This window comes from Chenopodium album, chromosome 15 (assembly GCF_948465745.1).
Source record: "Chenopodium album chromosome 15, dcCheAlbu1.1, whole genome shotgun sequence".
In the NCBI taxonomy this organism is placed as follows: domain Eukaryota; kingdom Viridiplantae; phylum Streptophyta; class Magnoliopsida; order Caryophyllales; family Amaranthaceae; genus Chenopodium; species Chenopodium album.
Window position 1 is genome coordinate 6,748,262 of NC_137848.1, and position 16,796 is coordinate 6,765,057.

The 16,796-nt window shown below is 37.1% G+C and overlaps 3 protein-coding genes across 3 annotated transcripts; 2 read left to right on the forward strand and 1 right to left on the reverse strand.

Annotated features, from left to right (window-relative positions):
* The first annotated feature begins 213 nt into the window (after nucleotides 1-213).
* On the forward strand, nucleotides 214-3,667 carry LOC145582826 (2-methylene-furan-3-one reductase-like). The gene is made up of 4 exons (XM_081639852.1): nucleotides 214-696; nucleotides 1,912-2,235; nucleotides 2,346-2,505; nucleotides 3,213-3,667. Exons 1-4 carry the CDS (start codon nucleotides 277-279, stop codon nucleotides 3,476-3,478), a joined length of 1,170 nt encoding a protein of 389 aa, XP_081495978.1. The 5' UTR covers nucleotides 214-276; the 3' UTR covers nucleotides 3,479-3,667.
* A 335-nt stretch (nucleotides 3,668-4,002) lies between these two features.
* Nucleotides 4,003-5,430, reverse strand: LOC145580682 (F-box/LRR-repeat protein 13-like). Its single transcript, XM_081637808.1, has one exon. The coding sequence runs from the start codon at nucleotides 5,428-5,430 to the stop codon at nucleotides 4,003-4,005; it is 1,428 nt and encodes a 475-aa protein (XP_081493934.1).
* An 8,382-nt stretch (nucleotides 5,431-13,812) lies between these two features.
* Nucleotides 13,813-15,285, forward strand: LOC145580683 (uncharacterized). Its single transcript, XM_081637809.1, has 2 exons — nucleotides 13,813-14,223; nucleotides 14,512-15,285. The coding sequence occupies exons 1-2, from the start codon at nucleotides 13,813-13,815 to the stop codon at nucleotides 15,283-15,285; spliced, it is 1,185 nt and encodes a 394-aa protein (XP_081493935.1).
* Nucleotides 15,286-16,796: the final 1,511 nt, after the last annotated feature.

A 16,796-nucleotide genomic window follows, 5' to 3' on the forward strand; every position in this document is an offset into this window, starting at 1 on the left:
GTCAGACACTTAAACACGTATTCATGTTTGACAAGAATACCCAAATCCAAGGTATATAGATCCAAGCCTATACGAATAGGCTCGGAACAACCCGGCCCACCATCCATAGATTCAATTATCTGCCATACAAGTGTCACTTGTATAGCCAAATACAAAAACATGCACAAATCCAGAATTTCATCATCAAATATATAATCTTCTATGACCATAAATATAGACAACAACAATACCAGCCATTACTTTACACTGTCTACTGAAATTTTATCAATCAGAAAAATGGAAGCCATTCTTACCACCAAAATTCCTCTCTCTCTCTCTTCTTCCTCCTCTACCTCATCTAACACACCTTCACTTTCTCTCTCCTCACTCTCAACCCTTTCCAAAACCACCAAGAAATTGAGTAACACCCTTATTTTTAAGGGTACCCAACATTATTATAATTACCCTTCACTTAAAATTTGTGCAATGTCACAAACTGCCCCTGCTTCTGTAGAACCCTCAACCATACCTACTGAGATGAAAGCTTGGATTTATGAAGATTATGGAGGTGTTGATGTCCTTAATTTTGGGTCTAATGTTAAAGTTCCTGAATTACAGGATGATCAAGTTTTGATTAAGGTTGCTGCTGCTGCTTTAAATCCTGTTGATTTTAAGAGAAGGCTTGGCAAGTTTAAGGCCTCTGATTCACCTCTTCCTGTAAGCCTATTTTCTTTCCTTAGCTCTGTTGTAGTGTTGTTATTGTTGTTTGTAATTCCTCAATTCGGGTTTATTTAATTTATTGTCGCGTTGCTAGTTTAAATTACATTATCAATATGACTTGTAACTTACCTAGTATTATTGCTAGTTGTATATTGACTTGTACTACCTAAAATATTGAATGTTGAGACTTACCTAGTAATGGGATATTTACTAGATCTTTGTTGTTAGCTACTTGTGATATTTACATATAGTTATAGTCACTAGTTATTAGTAATGTGTTTCTCTTCCGAGATTTTTAATCAAATTGGAACGATACAGAGAAGATTAACATGACACAACTGCAAGGAAATCGAGGGATGATATGCTCTGGTAAAGTACATATCGAGGGATGATATGTACTTTTATACCACGTCTTGGTTGTTACTTTGTAAAATTTTAAGCCATAGAATGCATTATCAATAACAAATAACCTACTTATCTATTAGCATGATTTGCTGATAAAATTTGAACAAGTGTTAAATTTCCTAGGTTTTAGGACATAGAACTATTAACTATAAAAGTAGCAAGCTTAAAAAAATTAGGTGCATAATCTTGCAAAGCTAATGTCTGGTTGATTTGGTCATAAACTTATACTGACTAATTACATTGTTTTTACTGAGGTGATATTAACTCTTTAGCAAGTTTAACTGTTGACACAAGATTATACATGGAAGTTGCACATATTGATAGCTACATAGAATTGGTTTGATCATTTTCGAACATTTCAAAATTGTCAAAGAAAGTTATGCAATGAGTCAGTTTTATGGACTTTCTTAAACACAGAATTGAACAACAATTCTTTAACTGTATAATATGTCTCTGTTCTGTTATCATTGTATCTTTATTTGTGTGACATATACTCAAATAACTCAATTCAAGAAGCGCAAAGGCTCATTCTATGCAGTGTATGTCATGTAGTCATACAGTTAGGCAATGTTATCAAGCTCACATGTGTACATACTTGTGAGAAATATATTGATTCAATTTTCGATTCCTAAGGAAATATAGCAGTCGTAGATGGTAATATAAGCTGGAACCCTATGATTTGATGGTGATGAAATACTAAGGACTAAAACACTTAATGTAATCGATGTGTAGCAATCGAGATTACTCTATACATTAAATGTCGTGCTTGGATTTTGCAACTAAAAAAGAATGGAAATTTTAGTGCAGACTGTCCCAGGCTATGATGTTGCTGGTGTGGTAGTAAAAGTTGGTAGTCAAGTGAAAGAATTCAAGGTAGGGGATGAAGTTTACGGAGACATCAGTGAGAAAGCACTTGATGGTCCCAAGCAATTTGGGTCATTGGCAGAATATACAGCTGTGGAGGAAAAGTTGTTGGCTCTGAAGCCTAAAAATATTGACTTTGTACAAGCTGCTGGTCTCCCGTTAGCTGTAGAGACAGCCTATGAAGGTCTCGAAAGGGCTGGGATGTCTCCTGGAAAATCGGTCCTTGTTTTAGGTGGGGCAGGTGGTGTTGGATCTCTTGTAATCCAGGTATGTTACATCTATTATTCTGAGTATATACCCTAATGTTGTTTAGTGTAGTTTCGGTGTTGGGTAAGGAGATAATTTGATATTTCCTTTTTGGATTGATTTTGGGGCAGCTTGCGAAGCAAGTATTTGGTGCCTCTAGAGTTGCAGCCACTGCTAGCACCGGGAAAATCGAATTTTTGAAGAGTCTTGGTGTTGATCTTGCTATTGATTACACCAAGGAGAAGTTTGAGGACCTTCCAGAAAAGTTTGATGTTGTGTATGACGCAGTTGGTAAGTTTATGCTTTGATTAGAACCTCTGTTATCTCCGCTGATAAAATTTTTGACAGGAAATTATCAGTTATGATGCCCTTAAATAAGCAACATTAAGGATTAGTTTAATGATTACAGTATAAAATTATCATCCCTGAGTAGAATTGATGAATTGATCCCGCTGAGGATCTAGTAAATAAGTTCCCTGGCAACAAAAGTATATCATCATCTACTTAAGCGCTGAAATTTTAATGTCAAAATCAGTCTTAACCAGCAACAGCATGTAGCCAAAAAAAAAAAATGCTAAAACAGTTCAAATCAATTTTGATTGGTAAAATCTGAGTTTGAACATTAAAAAGGGAAGAAAAAGAAAATCAGTTCAGTAATTTTCAGGTATAGAGGACCTTATTCAAGGCCTGAATAATTGCAGTTAAGAATGATGCCGATTCTGCTTCTTTGTTTAAGAACATCCATAGATAAATGCTTAGAAACATTTCTCCATTAAAAAGGCTTCTTGTATCGGGGTTTTTTGTGATATCAGCTCTTAATCCTCTTATAACTTTTAGTATAATAAAATTATATCCATCCAAACTGCACCAGAACTGACACTTCCTTTTCCAAAGTAATGCAAAATAATGAACATCTTTTGCATCACTAGTCAGTTTTGTAATTCCTTGAAATAGCCTTTCCCACTCATTTATTTTGTTTCAACTTTCATGAACAACAGGTGAAGGCGAGAGGAATGTAAAAGCAGTGAAAGAAGGGGGAAGTGTGGTGGTCTTAACTGGTGCTGTTACACCACCGGGGTTCAGATTCGTGGTGACATCCAATGGAGAAGTACTGAAGAAGCTAAATCCATACCTCGAGAGTGGGAAGGTGAAGCCAATAGTCGATCCTAAGGGCCCCTTCACATTTGACAAGGTTGTTGAAGCCTTCACTTACCTTGAAACTAATCGCGCTACTGGAAAAGTAGTCATCCATCCCATTCCCTGAGTTCAAAGTTTCAAGTTCTAACAGAATGATCTGTATCTAGATTTAATAGTGCTCAGGTGGATCTTGTTGAAATTTGTGATCAGGGAAACATGTTACTATAACTATGAGGAATGAGTGTCAATTTCATCTTGGGGTTCGGTTTGGTCATATTCATATGCTAATTCTTGGTGTTTAAATTTTGTTGCTTCATCTTTGCCTTCAGCTCTTTCCAATTAATGTTCTTGGGTGTGTTCTTCAAGAAGAGAGGGGGGAAGGGTGAATTGTAGTATGTCCCTAGTGCCTACTTTTCGCGAAATATAAAACTGAAAACTTAAAGGAACCTAAAAGGTGCATAGTAGATTTTACGAGGCCCAACCAGAAGTAAAGCAAACTGTTGCTTAAGTGATGTAAATGTACAGTACATTCAAGTTAGACTACAAAGCCAAAAAATGTGCATACATGAAAAGGCAATCAAAGTTCTTTCTATACAAAATAAACGATGAGATCAAATTACCTGAGGATCAAAAACTCAAATGGCTTGCCTTCTATTCCTCATCCTCGTCTGTGTCATGCCACATTCCGGGTCCTTCCCAATCAATTTGAGAAACAACTGATCCATTTCCAGAACCATCAACAGATGCAATGATATAAGCACCATCAAACTCAACTTTACAAGTTAAAGAGCTCCTTGGAAGCTTGAACAATCTTCTACAGAACATATATTCGGTCCAAAGTTTATAACTTCCGCCCTTATCATAGTCATCATAGTTGGCATAGCTAGAAATGTAAAGCGTTTCCAAAACATTTGCATTACTTAGAATATATTTTACCAACTTGATATCATTGTCTTCCCCTTTAAGTTTAACCCCTGATATATCTATGTTCTTGAGCCTACTTAACAAATGGGAAGATATTGGAGCATCCCAAATCACATGTTCCTCAGAAACAATCAAGCTAAGATGCGTGAGATTATGAAAGTTGAACCATACATTCGCATCTATAGCATTAAGGCTATTGAATAGAGCAAGATTATCCACTAAATGAATGGACTTAACACTCGAAATCCCACAAAGAAACTCCGGTAGATGAGTAAGATCAGTTCCATCCTCAAAAATCTGAGTCCAAAACCCAACAGTTGCCTTTTGTAACACACTTGGTTTACTAACAAAACTATATAATGCAACACAATGGTTAATCTCAATGTCCTCCAACAATGGTGCATCAATCACAAATTTGCTAGCACGCGATGATCCATTCATTAAGATAGTCAATGACTTGAGATTGTGAGCTGATATCTCTATTGTTTCATCCTCCATCAACTCAAATGCAACTAACAAACTCTCTAACAATGGGCAAGACTTAAACAATGTCCTCAAAACCCGAGGATCGAAACGAAGGCGCATAACAATCTTGTTCAAATTAGAAAGGTTAATATCACCAATTGGCAATTTACAGTAAAGATTTCCCAATAATTCAAGTTGTACAAGTGATTGGGTTTCAAAAATAATAGGCGGTAAAGTAATAAAATGGCCAGTAAATCCGAAGTCGAAGCATAACTTGAAGTTAACCGGATTTCGAGCGCAAATAAGAGGGACCCATGAATCCAGAAGAGTGGAGCAAAGAAGAAACTCATTGTTGGTTAAAGGAGAATGACGGAAGGCAAGACTGAAGGTGTGAATATGAGGGGAGGTGAGTTGGTTGAGGATGTGGTTGGTGTTGGTGAAAAAATGGCGGAATTCTAAGTGTGGGGGGCTGGAACCGTCGAAGAAGAGGTGGGTGCGGTGGGTCCAAAGGCGGAGCCAACGGCGGGATAAGGTGGAAGTGGCGGCGGCGGAGTTGAGGGGGAGGAGAGAGAGGATTTCGAGCAAAAGGGTGTCTGGGAATGAGCCTAATCTGTCTATTTCTGAAGGATTATGGTTCAAATTTGGTCTCTGTTTTTTGGGGGAATTGGAATTTGAGAGAGTTTCTGCCATTTTTGTGGGGATGATGGTTTAGGTTTAGGTTTTGGGTTTAATTAGAGGAGACTTCATTCATGGAGTTAAATGGTTGTAGGGGAGGTCCTAAAATGCACACATCTACGAAGTATTAATTATTACTAAAACAAAACATTGCTGACGTCATCAAACCTTAAATTATTGTATGTGTCATTCTAACATTAAAAATAATCCCGTCATTTTCTATGAAGAATGTCATCATTTATTTTATTTTTTATTTTATTTATTTTAAACCTACACTATACATTTTTCTAATAAAAAAAATTACCACTCTTTTTTACACAAATGATAAAACTTTATTTTATGCATAATAATTAAACTTAATAAAAACGTGCAACGCACAAGTCTAATCTAGTAAATTTACATTTGGGGCTTCATTCAAATTTCAAATTTTAGTGGCCCTAACCTACTTACCAAAAGGGGTGTGTATAAATAGACCTGGTTTGGAATCGGATTATAATAAATCAATACGGATAGGACTGGAATTTTGTACGATCTAATGTAAGTATGAAACTTGGGGCTATGTTTCACTCTTGGAACCGCAAGTTAAGTTTCTACTAGTATTTGATGTCATAATTTATCAGCTACCTACCAACATTGACACTTTTGTTAGGAAGCAGATTGTGCTCATATTAGGGAACACCTCTTGTTAAAGATGGAAATATCCAGTGGATCACCCGCTCACCCGCTCCACCCGTCTTATTGGACGGATGAAAAACCCGGCTTAAACGGATGATAGGCGGGTGATGGATTAACGGATGCGGGTGATGGATCGGATTCGGTGGAGAATTTTCACCCGTCACCCGACCCGTTAACCCGACCCATCACCCGAAATTTCTAAAACACCACACTTTTTTACAATTTCTGAAATTCTGTATAATGGGCTAGGCCCAAGTGAAGCTAAGTCAGTATTATAATTCCATCCCTAATATTCTAAACCCTAAAGTTTCTAAAAGAAAAAAACACCACGGCTCTCTCTCTCTTAACTCTCTCCCTCTTAATTCTATCCCTCTTGCCTGTCTCTGCCTCACGATGGCGCCGCTGCAACAAGGAAAACTGCAGTAACTCCAACTCTCCAACTCCAGCAATCAACAAGGAATAAAAAGGGCGTCTCACGAATTTTGTTTGTTCACTAGTTAAATTTAATTATATACGAATTTTTAAGTTTTAGGGTTTTGTTCATTCGAAATAAATTATACGGAGTACATGTTGTTGACTTGTTGTAATTGTTGTAGCTAATTTCTACATTGTTAATTCGAAATTAATTCGAATTTTCTGCTTGTTATTAGGGTTGATATATATGATATGAATAATATATTTTCACATATTTTTGCCTTTTTGTCACGAATTTACTGCAGCGTTTTTGTTAATTTGTTGCTTATATTATACATCCGATTATCACCCGAACCATCCGTTTCACCCGTGGGTGATGGATGGATGGATTCGGGTGAAAATTTTAGCGGGTGGTGGATGGATCGGGTGGGGTGGATGGAGGCGGGTGATGGATGCGGGTGATGATCCACCCGCCCCGAACCCGGTCCATTTCCATCTCTACCTCTTGTTATGATCGACTCTCATGGAACAAGTTGTGGCAAAGCCACCCCTACAACATCATCATGTAAAACATCATCAGTTTTTGACAAATGTTAATCTACGAGGAGTTTGTTGTTGATTCGTTTTGCATTCGATCATAAAAAAGGGATTATCTGTTAGTTAGCACATAGAATTTCATAACAATTGGTTCGAATTATGCAAAAGTTCCATGCTCTAATCGAAAATATGAATTCTATGTATAAGGAAAGAGTTAATCAACATAGAAATCCTAAATTTTTTGGCGATTTAAATCAGACTAGATCAATTGTTCTTAATCTCATTCGTTTATTGTCATATATTATTAATTTCGTATGTAATACATATTGAGGAGAATCTAATAAGATTTCGTTTTATAATATTTTATCTTATATGATGGACAATAAAGGTGAAAGTTTAGTCAAGTCAAGCAATCAAATAGACTAAACCAGAAATATTCAAATCTGTACATCTTATTTTAGACAAAGAGAACAAAGCCTAAGTAAAGATCATGACACAAAGGACAATGACAAGTTGGTTATCCTCTTCCATGGTAGGTTAACATCCATGACTTGCATAATTGCATTCGTGGTTGATAAAAAGTTTGAGCTTTATTTGAAGTCGTGTTAGATACTTGAACAAATCTTTATGCATGAATTTTAATTTGACATCCATTGTGTAACTTAGATTTACCATGCGCACGAGGTTAATTATTTTTGTGGAATATTACGGGGTTTTAGGAAAATTACACTTGCAATAAATACAATATTTAGGTATGGGACGAATAAGCGAGCAGAATGCTAACATATAAACTATTTATAACTCAATACAAGGTTGTTGTTGTTTAGAGAGCCACAAAGACGAGGGTGAGAATCGATCTCAGGATCTCCTAGAACCGGGAAGGAAGCTCTAACCACTAGAGCTTTCCCTCACTCTCTTAATACAGTGTTTGTGGGTAGCTCCATAGTAGATACGGAGTAGATTAAATATTCATAGAGACTCACTCCCTATTTAACATTATGGAAATTAGACTTAAGACTTCTCTCTCTAAATTGAGAGCTTATCTCTATAGGATTCTAGAGCCTCTTCCCCAACCTTTCTCCACCGTCTTTCACCTTCCTCAACGTCAACAATCAACAAGAACACTGCTTTCACCTTTAATTTTCTTTAATTTTTCAGTTAACCTTCATCTTTATATAGTTTTCCCTTTATTTAATTTTCCCTTGTTTAAATAGCAAGGATCGGTTTTTCGCCTTTCTGTTCTACAGAATTTGAGTCGCTCGTTCTCATACTTTACTGCCTGTTTCCACCATATTGTTCTTTATTGCCAGGTTGCTTTTAAATTCAGTACAATTTTCTTCAACACAAGCTCTTTAATTAGTGGTTTTTGTTTTTTTATACTCTACTCATATACCTTAGGTTTCTATACTATGCTCGCTTTTCTTGGGTTTAGATTACGAGTACCCTGTTTTCATCCTTTCCTCTATCAATAGATATGGCTTCATCTCACTTTTCCGACAACCCAAGCTTGAATGCGTCTTTTTACCCACCCCATAACTCCAATCTCCATCGTCACCTAGTTCTTGGCAAGTTTGTAGACTACCATCAATTTTCAGAGCAACGCATCCAAGGATGGGTGTTAGACCAGTGGATAAAGTTTGGGGATATCATAGTCTAGAAGTTCAATAATATTTTTCTGTTTCTATGTGAAGATGTTCGAGACAGAGACTCCATGTTGGAGCAGGGATCTACAGCGTACCAGGCGGCTCTTCTAGTCTTCAAATCTCGGACTCCATGTGATTCTATAAGGGATATAAGTTTTAATGAGGCTGCTATATGGGTACACCTTGATGAGGTACCTCTGAACTTATGCGAGTATGATGTTGTACAACCGATGCTTTCTTTGGCTGGAAACATTCTGTGTATTGATAAACACCCTTCCGGTTCAATTAGATGCTTGCTTAGAGTAAAGCTACTAATTCATGTTTTTGAACCGTTATTACCAGGTTTCTTCTTGGACCTCGGAAACTCTGAGTTTAAATGGATAAATATTAGATATGAGAATTTGTTTATTTTGTGCTCTAAGTGTAATAGAGTTGGTCACAAGAAGAATTCTTGTTTTTCCTCTTCTGATAAGACTATTCCATTGGTGTCTGATAAACATGGTTGGTGTAAGTCTACTTTTGATCTTGACCATAAGCTCTCCAACTCGAACATTGGCCTAAAAAGGACTGAAAAATTCAGAACTACTCGAGTTAATCTTCGGAGTATTTTTAAGGACATTGTCCCAAACCAACCCCATAGTAGCCAATTAAAGAAAAGGCCCCTTATGTCTTCTACTCCATCGTTCTCCCCTTCGAAAAAGAGGAGATTGTACTCTGAGTCCACAGATTATACTCACCATATTCCTCCAACAACCAGCGATACATCAACTCCTCCTAATTGCTCATCTTCTAGAAAATTCCCACCCAATTTTAAGTCTAGGGTGTTTAATGTGTCACTCTCCCCACAAAAATTACAACCTCTCAAACAACCAAAACCTCCTTTTAGGAAAGTAGCATGTGATGGTCTAAAATTGCGGAGGAGAGGAGACAAGATGTGGGAATGGGTTACACATCACGGTACCATGAAACGGTTGAGTAGTGAGGTTCAACCTTCTACACCACTTTTAACTGAGGAACAACTTCAGAATTCTCGTGAATCTAGCTGTTTTCCGTGTTTACTACCTTATAAGAGACGCAAAGGATTTTCGGTTTCAGCGTCTACAACAATTTCTGAGGGATCGGTGACCTCCCGTTCTGGGTCACCAAAGTCTAAATGAAAGTCAGTGTTTGGAATTGTAGGGGCTTGGGATCAGCAGACTCCCCTAAAATTCCTTATATTTCTTCTCTATTCCGCTCTCATGGTTTGGATATAATTTGTCTTTTAGAATCTATGGTGTCTATTGATAATCTTACGTAAAAGATAGCTCATTTGTCCTTTTTGGGTTGTAGTGGTGTGGAAGCTGTTGGCCTTAGTGGTGGTATGTTTGTATTTTGGTTTACTCCGTTGGGTTTGGTTCCTATGTATAGTTCTCATAATGTGTTTCTATGTAAATTGGAGCAAGGAGATGAAATTAAGCATATAATGTTTGTGTATGGATCGCCTCATGTTTCTTTTCGCTCGGAGGTTTGGAATTTGATCACCAATATTCTTGAAACCATTCCAAATGTTGTCTTGATTGGTGACTTTAACCAAGTTGAATACCTCTCGGATAAATTGGGGGGTAGCTCATCCATTCCAGGACAGATGAATTTTATTAATTGGCATATGGGGCTGGATTTGGTTGATGTTCCATTTTCTGGTCCGAAGTTTACTTGGACTAATAACATGACTGATTCAGATCCGATTTTTGAAAGTCTAGATAGATCCTACGCCTCTTCCGCTTGGTTGCTAGATTATCCCGACACAAAAGTCTTACACCAGCCTATCTTGTTTTCGGATCACGCATCTATTATTCTGTAACACCCCCAAATCTCCCTCTACGGAAATACTAGTATAATACGTATAATTATACCGTAGAGATAGACTTAGGAGTGTTACCGCCGCATGAATACGCAAGGCTACTCAAAATACTTAACTCAATAACAAACTTGCAGCGAAAACTCAACTTTCTTTTATTAATACTTATAAAAATAGTAACATTGTTATGAGTACTCTGAATAAAGACGAGACCAACACTCCTAAACTAGGTGAAGCAAATCCCGGGACTCCCATATGCTCATTCATGACTCCACCTGAAAATAGTCAACACTGCTTATCATTACGGTAAACAGGGCGAACCAAAACAAATAAGAAATACAGATTAGCAAATTATGCTAAGTACGATAAGTGCAAGATAATGTAAACTCAATTTATTTGCAAACATGCTTTAAAAATCAATTCCAATAATTAATCCAATAAATTCCAAACTCATTATTCCAAAACCGATTCCAATGATTCAATAATAATAGTTAATAAAACCAATTTCTTTTAATCCAATTCCTCACCCAAGTGTGCACACCCCCCAAGTTAGTCTCCTTATATTACAAGGTATTCTTGAGGAAAGACCCGGTCATACAAAATCCAAGGCCTTATCAATAAACCAAATCCGCATGTGGGATTACCAACATGCTTATAAAGCATAAATAATAATAATTCAATGGTTCAGTAAATCCTTTTAATATCCAATAAATTCCAATATAATTCAAACTCCTTTTAATAATTCCACATACTTTGAAAATCACAACCTTTTAAATAGATACTTGAGAATAAAATCTCATATTAATAACTTTTCAAAATCAATAACTCTTCCTTAAAAAACCTTTTAATTTAATTCAACAAGCCTTTTAAAATCAATTCCTTTATTTAAACACCATAAATAATTCAAACCATTCAAAACATGATTTAAAAATCAATCATTCAAAATACTTTTATTAAAACAAATTAAATATTAAAATCAATACCTCCAAACATAATTCAAATCAATTTAATTCAATCACCAATAAAATCATATAAAACATGTTATTCAAACCAATCACTTCCAAAGGTATCTAGCCACCTAAACGTACCTTGATTCTTGCTAGAAAAACCACACAAAAAGAACCTCAAGAACCTTGATTCTGAATATCAATCAACACTTCGCACTTTCAAAGTTCAATCACGAATATCCTTGCAAATAACATAACCATAAGGTTATCACAATATAAACTCAAATATAATGTGCATGGACTATAAAACTCTTTTAAAATAATGCTTTAATATAAAATTATAGCTTTGAAATAGGTATTTGTATTTTAGAAAACTAACCATGAAGAAGATAAAGGAATAAGATTAAAGAAAATTGAATTTTCGTTGGAAAGAATAGGCAGAACTTGCAGAGGCCATAACTCCTTCAATATAACTCCGAATTGGGTGATTCTTGAGCCTAACCTCAAGGATTTTTTGAGAGAAACAATTTTCCGTGAAATAGCAAAACCCCAAAACTGAACAGAAGTTCCCGAAAACTGGCTTCAAAGGTATACGGGATAATATTTGTACGAAAAGAGGAGAAGAAAAATATGAAAAGGTTTAGGGAAAAGAAGAATAAGAGAGAAGAAGGGAATTGAGTTTTGGTGTGAAGAATATGAGAGGTATGAAGGGGTATTTATAGGCTCATGAATGAGAGAATTATGTTAAGAAAATGTAGGAAGGATTATGGTAAAAAGAATTAAGGAATTACTTGGAGAAGTGAATAAGGATATATGGAAACTTTTGATATTAAGGTGATTAAGAATAATAGAATTTAGGAAAGTGTGTTTGTCATGAAAATAATATGGCAAAAGAGATTACTTGGGGAATAATCAAAGATGAAATAAGGTAGGAAAATAAGATGATAAAATATTTAGTAGATAGGAAATAAAAATTAAGGAAAATTATATATTTAAGGGAAATAATTAAAAATACAAATTACCAAAATAAATCACCCATAAATCAACCAAGGTGGCCGAATATTTTGAGCTTCCATAGCTCAAAATTTCGGACCCCTTATGTAGAATTTAGGAAATTATTTTGCTAGATTTAAGGAATTAAAAATAATTGTGTAAATAAAATATATTGTATAAAATAATTAATTAAGAAAATACCAATTATTCACGAAATAAATTCACTAAGAATATCATATTTTCCACACTTAGAAAATCCGAAAATCATAGCTTATTATTTAGGAAATTCGGACCTCCTAATTAAGTAATTAAAATATAATTTTTGATTAGTTAAAATATCCTAAATATATATACATAATCCGATTTTTAAAATACAATAAATGGATAATAAATCTTATCCAAAATCCAAAAATAATAATTGAGTTTTTAAAATACTTTTGGCGCCAAAATTCAAATATCATTTTGGCTACAAAATTCAAATAGTAAAATAAATTATTAAAATACCCTTTTTAAGAGAATACTAATTAATTAAATGATTAGAAATACGTTTCAAAAATTCGGGGTATTACATATTCTCTCGGATACAGTTGAATTAGGATATGTAAAACGTCCTTACAGGATGGAAAACTGGTGTTTGTCGGCCTCTGAGGTTCGTGAAATAGTACACTCTGCTATCTCCTTGTTTTTCCCGACCTCCCCAATGTTTTCTCTATCTCGAAAATTATTAGTTGTTAGAGAACGGTTGCTAGCTTGGTGCATTTCTCATAAGAAGGCCTGGGGGATTAATTGGAAGACTTTGGTTTCGAAAGTTCAGCAAGCTTCTTTGGCTTTGTCCTCCCGTATCGATCGTTGTCTTTTTATCACTACTAAGGACGAGAAAGTTACAGAGGCACAAGCAGCTTTTCTCTTCTGGCGTCAACGTGCGAAAGTGAAATGGGATGCATTAGGGGATTCTCATTCTTGTCTCCTCTTATCCTAGGTGCAGTCTCGACATTGTCGAAATAAGATTTGTGGTTTAAGAGATTCGTCTGGTGTTTGGCAAAGAGATTCTAAGTGCATCACCTCTTTATCTTTGAATTTTTATAAAGATCTTTATTCAGTCTCAGGCGATGCTTCTACCCAAGATTCTAATTGGTGGGAACAGTTGCAATTACCATCTCTCTCTTCAGTTCAGCAACAGCTTCTTATGGCTCCTTTTTCTGCTCTGGAAATTTAGAGTGCAATTTTTGGTATCGATGACGACAAATCTTCTAGACCCGATGGATTTTCTTTAGCTTTCTTTAAAGCTCACTGATCTGACGTTGGTTCGTCCGTTGTTTCGGCGGTTCAGCCCTTCTTTGCTCATGGGTATATGTTAAAAGAATGGAATCATACCTTCCTTGTTCTGCTTCCGAAAGTAGAAAATCCGGAGTTAATTTCTCAGTTTCGGCCGATTGGTCTCTGCAATGTGATTTATAAGTGTGTTGCTAAGTGTCTCGCAGGTCGGCTTCACTTGATTCGTCCTAGTTTGGTGGCTGATTACCAGAACGCGTTTGTTCCAGGTCGTCTTTTATCGGATAACGCGTTGATTGCTCATGAGGTCATTTCTTTTATGAACAATTCAAAGGCCAAGAAGAGGTTTTATGCAGCCCTCAAGTTGGATATGAATAAAGCCTATGATCGGGTTCGTTGGGATTTTTTACTTCGGGTTCTACAGGCTTACGGGTTCCCACCTTATTGGATTCATATAATTAGTCAGTGTGTTTCGACAGTTTCTTATCAGGTGCTAGTCAACGGCAATCCTTCCCCAGCCTTCCACCCTCAGTGTGGGCTTTGTCAGGGGGATCCGCTTTCATCCTATTTGTTTGGCCTCTGTATAGAAGTTCTTTCTGCTATGCTTAGGAAGGCCGAAAGAGACTCTCTTATTTAGGGAATCAGTATTTCCAGGAGTGCCCCTTCAATTTCCCATTTATTCTTCGCGGATGACTCCTTGTTGTTTTTACAGGTATCTCCTACAGCATGTGACAATCTTATGGCTCTCCTGACTGAGTTTTGCGGGTTATCGAGATAGGTGATTAACTTACAAAAGTCATTCGTTAAGTTTAGCCCGAATACGCCGGAAGATTATCGTGATTATCTTTCTAGTAGCCTGAAACTTCATTGCAAGCCCTCTCTTGGTTCTTATTTGGGGTTACCGGTTGAGTTCAGTCGAAGTAAGGTGGCTGACTTTAGCTTTCTAATCGACAAAATGGTTAAGCGATTTTCTGATTTTGCGGCTATTGGTTTGTCTTCTGCTGCTACATTAGTAATCATTAATTCAATTTTGGTCGCTTCTTTCAATCATATTTTGTCGGTGTTTAAAGTTCCCTCTTCGGTCTGTTCTCGCATTGATAACTTGTTGGCTCGATTTTGGTGGAAATCTGATTCTCAATCTCGAGGTTTAGCGATGCGTTCAAAATCTCTTCTTCATTTTCCTAAAGGGCTGGGAGGTTTAGGTATACGTCAGTTGGAAAACTTTAACACTGCGCTTCTCGCTCGGCAATGTTGGCGCATTCATCAACATCCCCAACTTTTGGTTTCGAGGCTGCTTACTGCTAAGTATCCTTCCCTTCGTTCTTTTAAGACTCAGACGATTCCTCGGTCTTCTTGGGGTTGTCGTAGCCTTTTAACGGGCCTATCCACTCTTGATCAGGGTATAGCTTGGAAGGTTGGTTCGGGTTCCAAGGTTCGGATACTTGAGGATGATTGGGTCCCAGGGGAGGCTGTTGTTTTTCGTGATGGTTCTGGTGTGTCGGATCCTCCGATACATGGTTCTTCAATTATTAATCCACGTTCTTACGCGTAGGATTCGACCTTAGTTCATCGGCTTTTTGATACTTCTACAGCACTTCGCATCTGGCTTTGGATCGCTCTCTTCAGCCGATGGACGATTTCGTTTGCTGAAAGTTTTCTAAGACTGGATCTTTCACTATTAAGTCTGCTTACGCTATGTTGCTAAGTCATTCGGTGTCTTCTAGGGTCTCGGGTGCAATTCCGGCCTCTTGGTGGAAGCACTTCTGGGGATTGCCTATTCTGCCAAAACTCCGGTGTTTTGGTTAGAAATTACTTCACAATGCTCTCTCTCTCTGGGAATCTGCAGCTCCGAGGGATTCCGATTGATCCAACTTGTGTGTTTAGTTACCAAGAACGTGAAACATCAGACCACCTATTCCGTGATTGTTCATTCATTTCTCATCTTTGGGCTTGTGCTCCGATTGCTTTTTTTTCCTCCTCTTTTGCATAGGAAGCCTTTTACTGATTGGTTTGTTGATACAATCTCTGAGCTTCGTTCCTCTCGGAATTGGGACGGTTTGGTCTCCTTTGAATCCTTTTGTTGGGCAGTCTGGATTGCGCGCAACCACAAGATTTTTAGACAAGCAGTGATGTCTCCTGGCGCGATTTTCCATTTGATGCAGGATTGTATCTCTAGGAGTGTTTTAGCGCAAGGGTTCAGGTCATGTGTTCTTTCGTTAGGGAATTCATCTCTCCCTACTTCGGTAGCTTCTGATTCATGCTGTCTACTGGGTGACTTCTCCTCTGCCTTTGACGTTTGCCTTCTTTTTTATGGGGCTTGGAGTGCTCAGAATCTTAATTAGTGCCGGAGCAGGTTGGATTTTTAGGGAAGTAACTTCAGATTCTGTGTTGGGAGGTGGCTTGAGAGCCTGTCACTCCTCTTGGGCCCTTCAGTCTGAGTTATAGGCATGTTTGTGGGCTCTTCGGGCTGCCGGTCGTTGAGGCTTTCGGCGTCTTCTTATCTACTCTGATTGTTCGAATCTTTTTTCTCTTTTGCGAGATGATGGTGACAGAGATATTTCTTGCCACTGGTTGCTTCACAAGATTCGGCTTTCTGTCTTGCAGTTCTCTATCTGCAAACTTCGTAAGGTTCCTCGTCAGTGGGTTGCCCCTGCTCACTGGTTGGCTACTCTGGCCTGTCGTCGACAATTGCTTAGTTGGTCCTTCTAGTTTTTGTGTGTATTTTCTTTTTTAGGACTTCTTGTCAAAAAAAAAAAATTATGGAAATTGAAATATTTGTCACATTTATTGAGAAATTAAAACAAATCATGCATGGAGTAATTGATTGCATAGCTATAAAGTGATTAAATTCTATTGTGTTTCACCCGATTCACCTTTGGGCTAATCCGAATTCGGGGATCAGTTCTGAATGGTTAGGTTCCAATCCCCTCTCAATTGTTGTTACAGGGGATCGAACACAAGTCCTTCCTATCAAGTGTAGTCCCAATCACCACTACACCAACAACCAATTGGTAGATTATCTTGATTATTCCTTTTGTTCGATAATAACTCAAAAAATTTTCC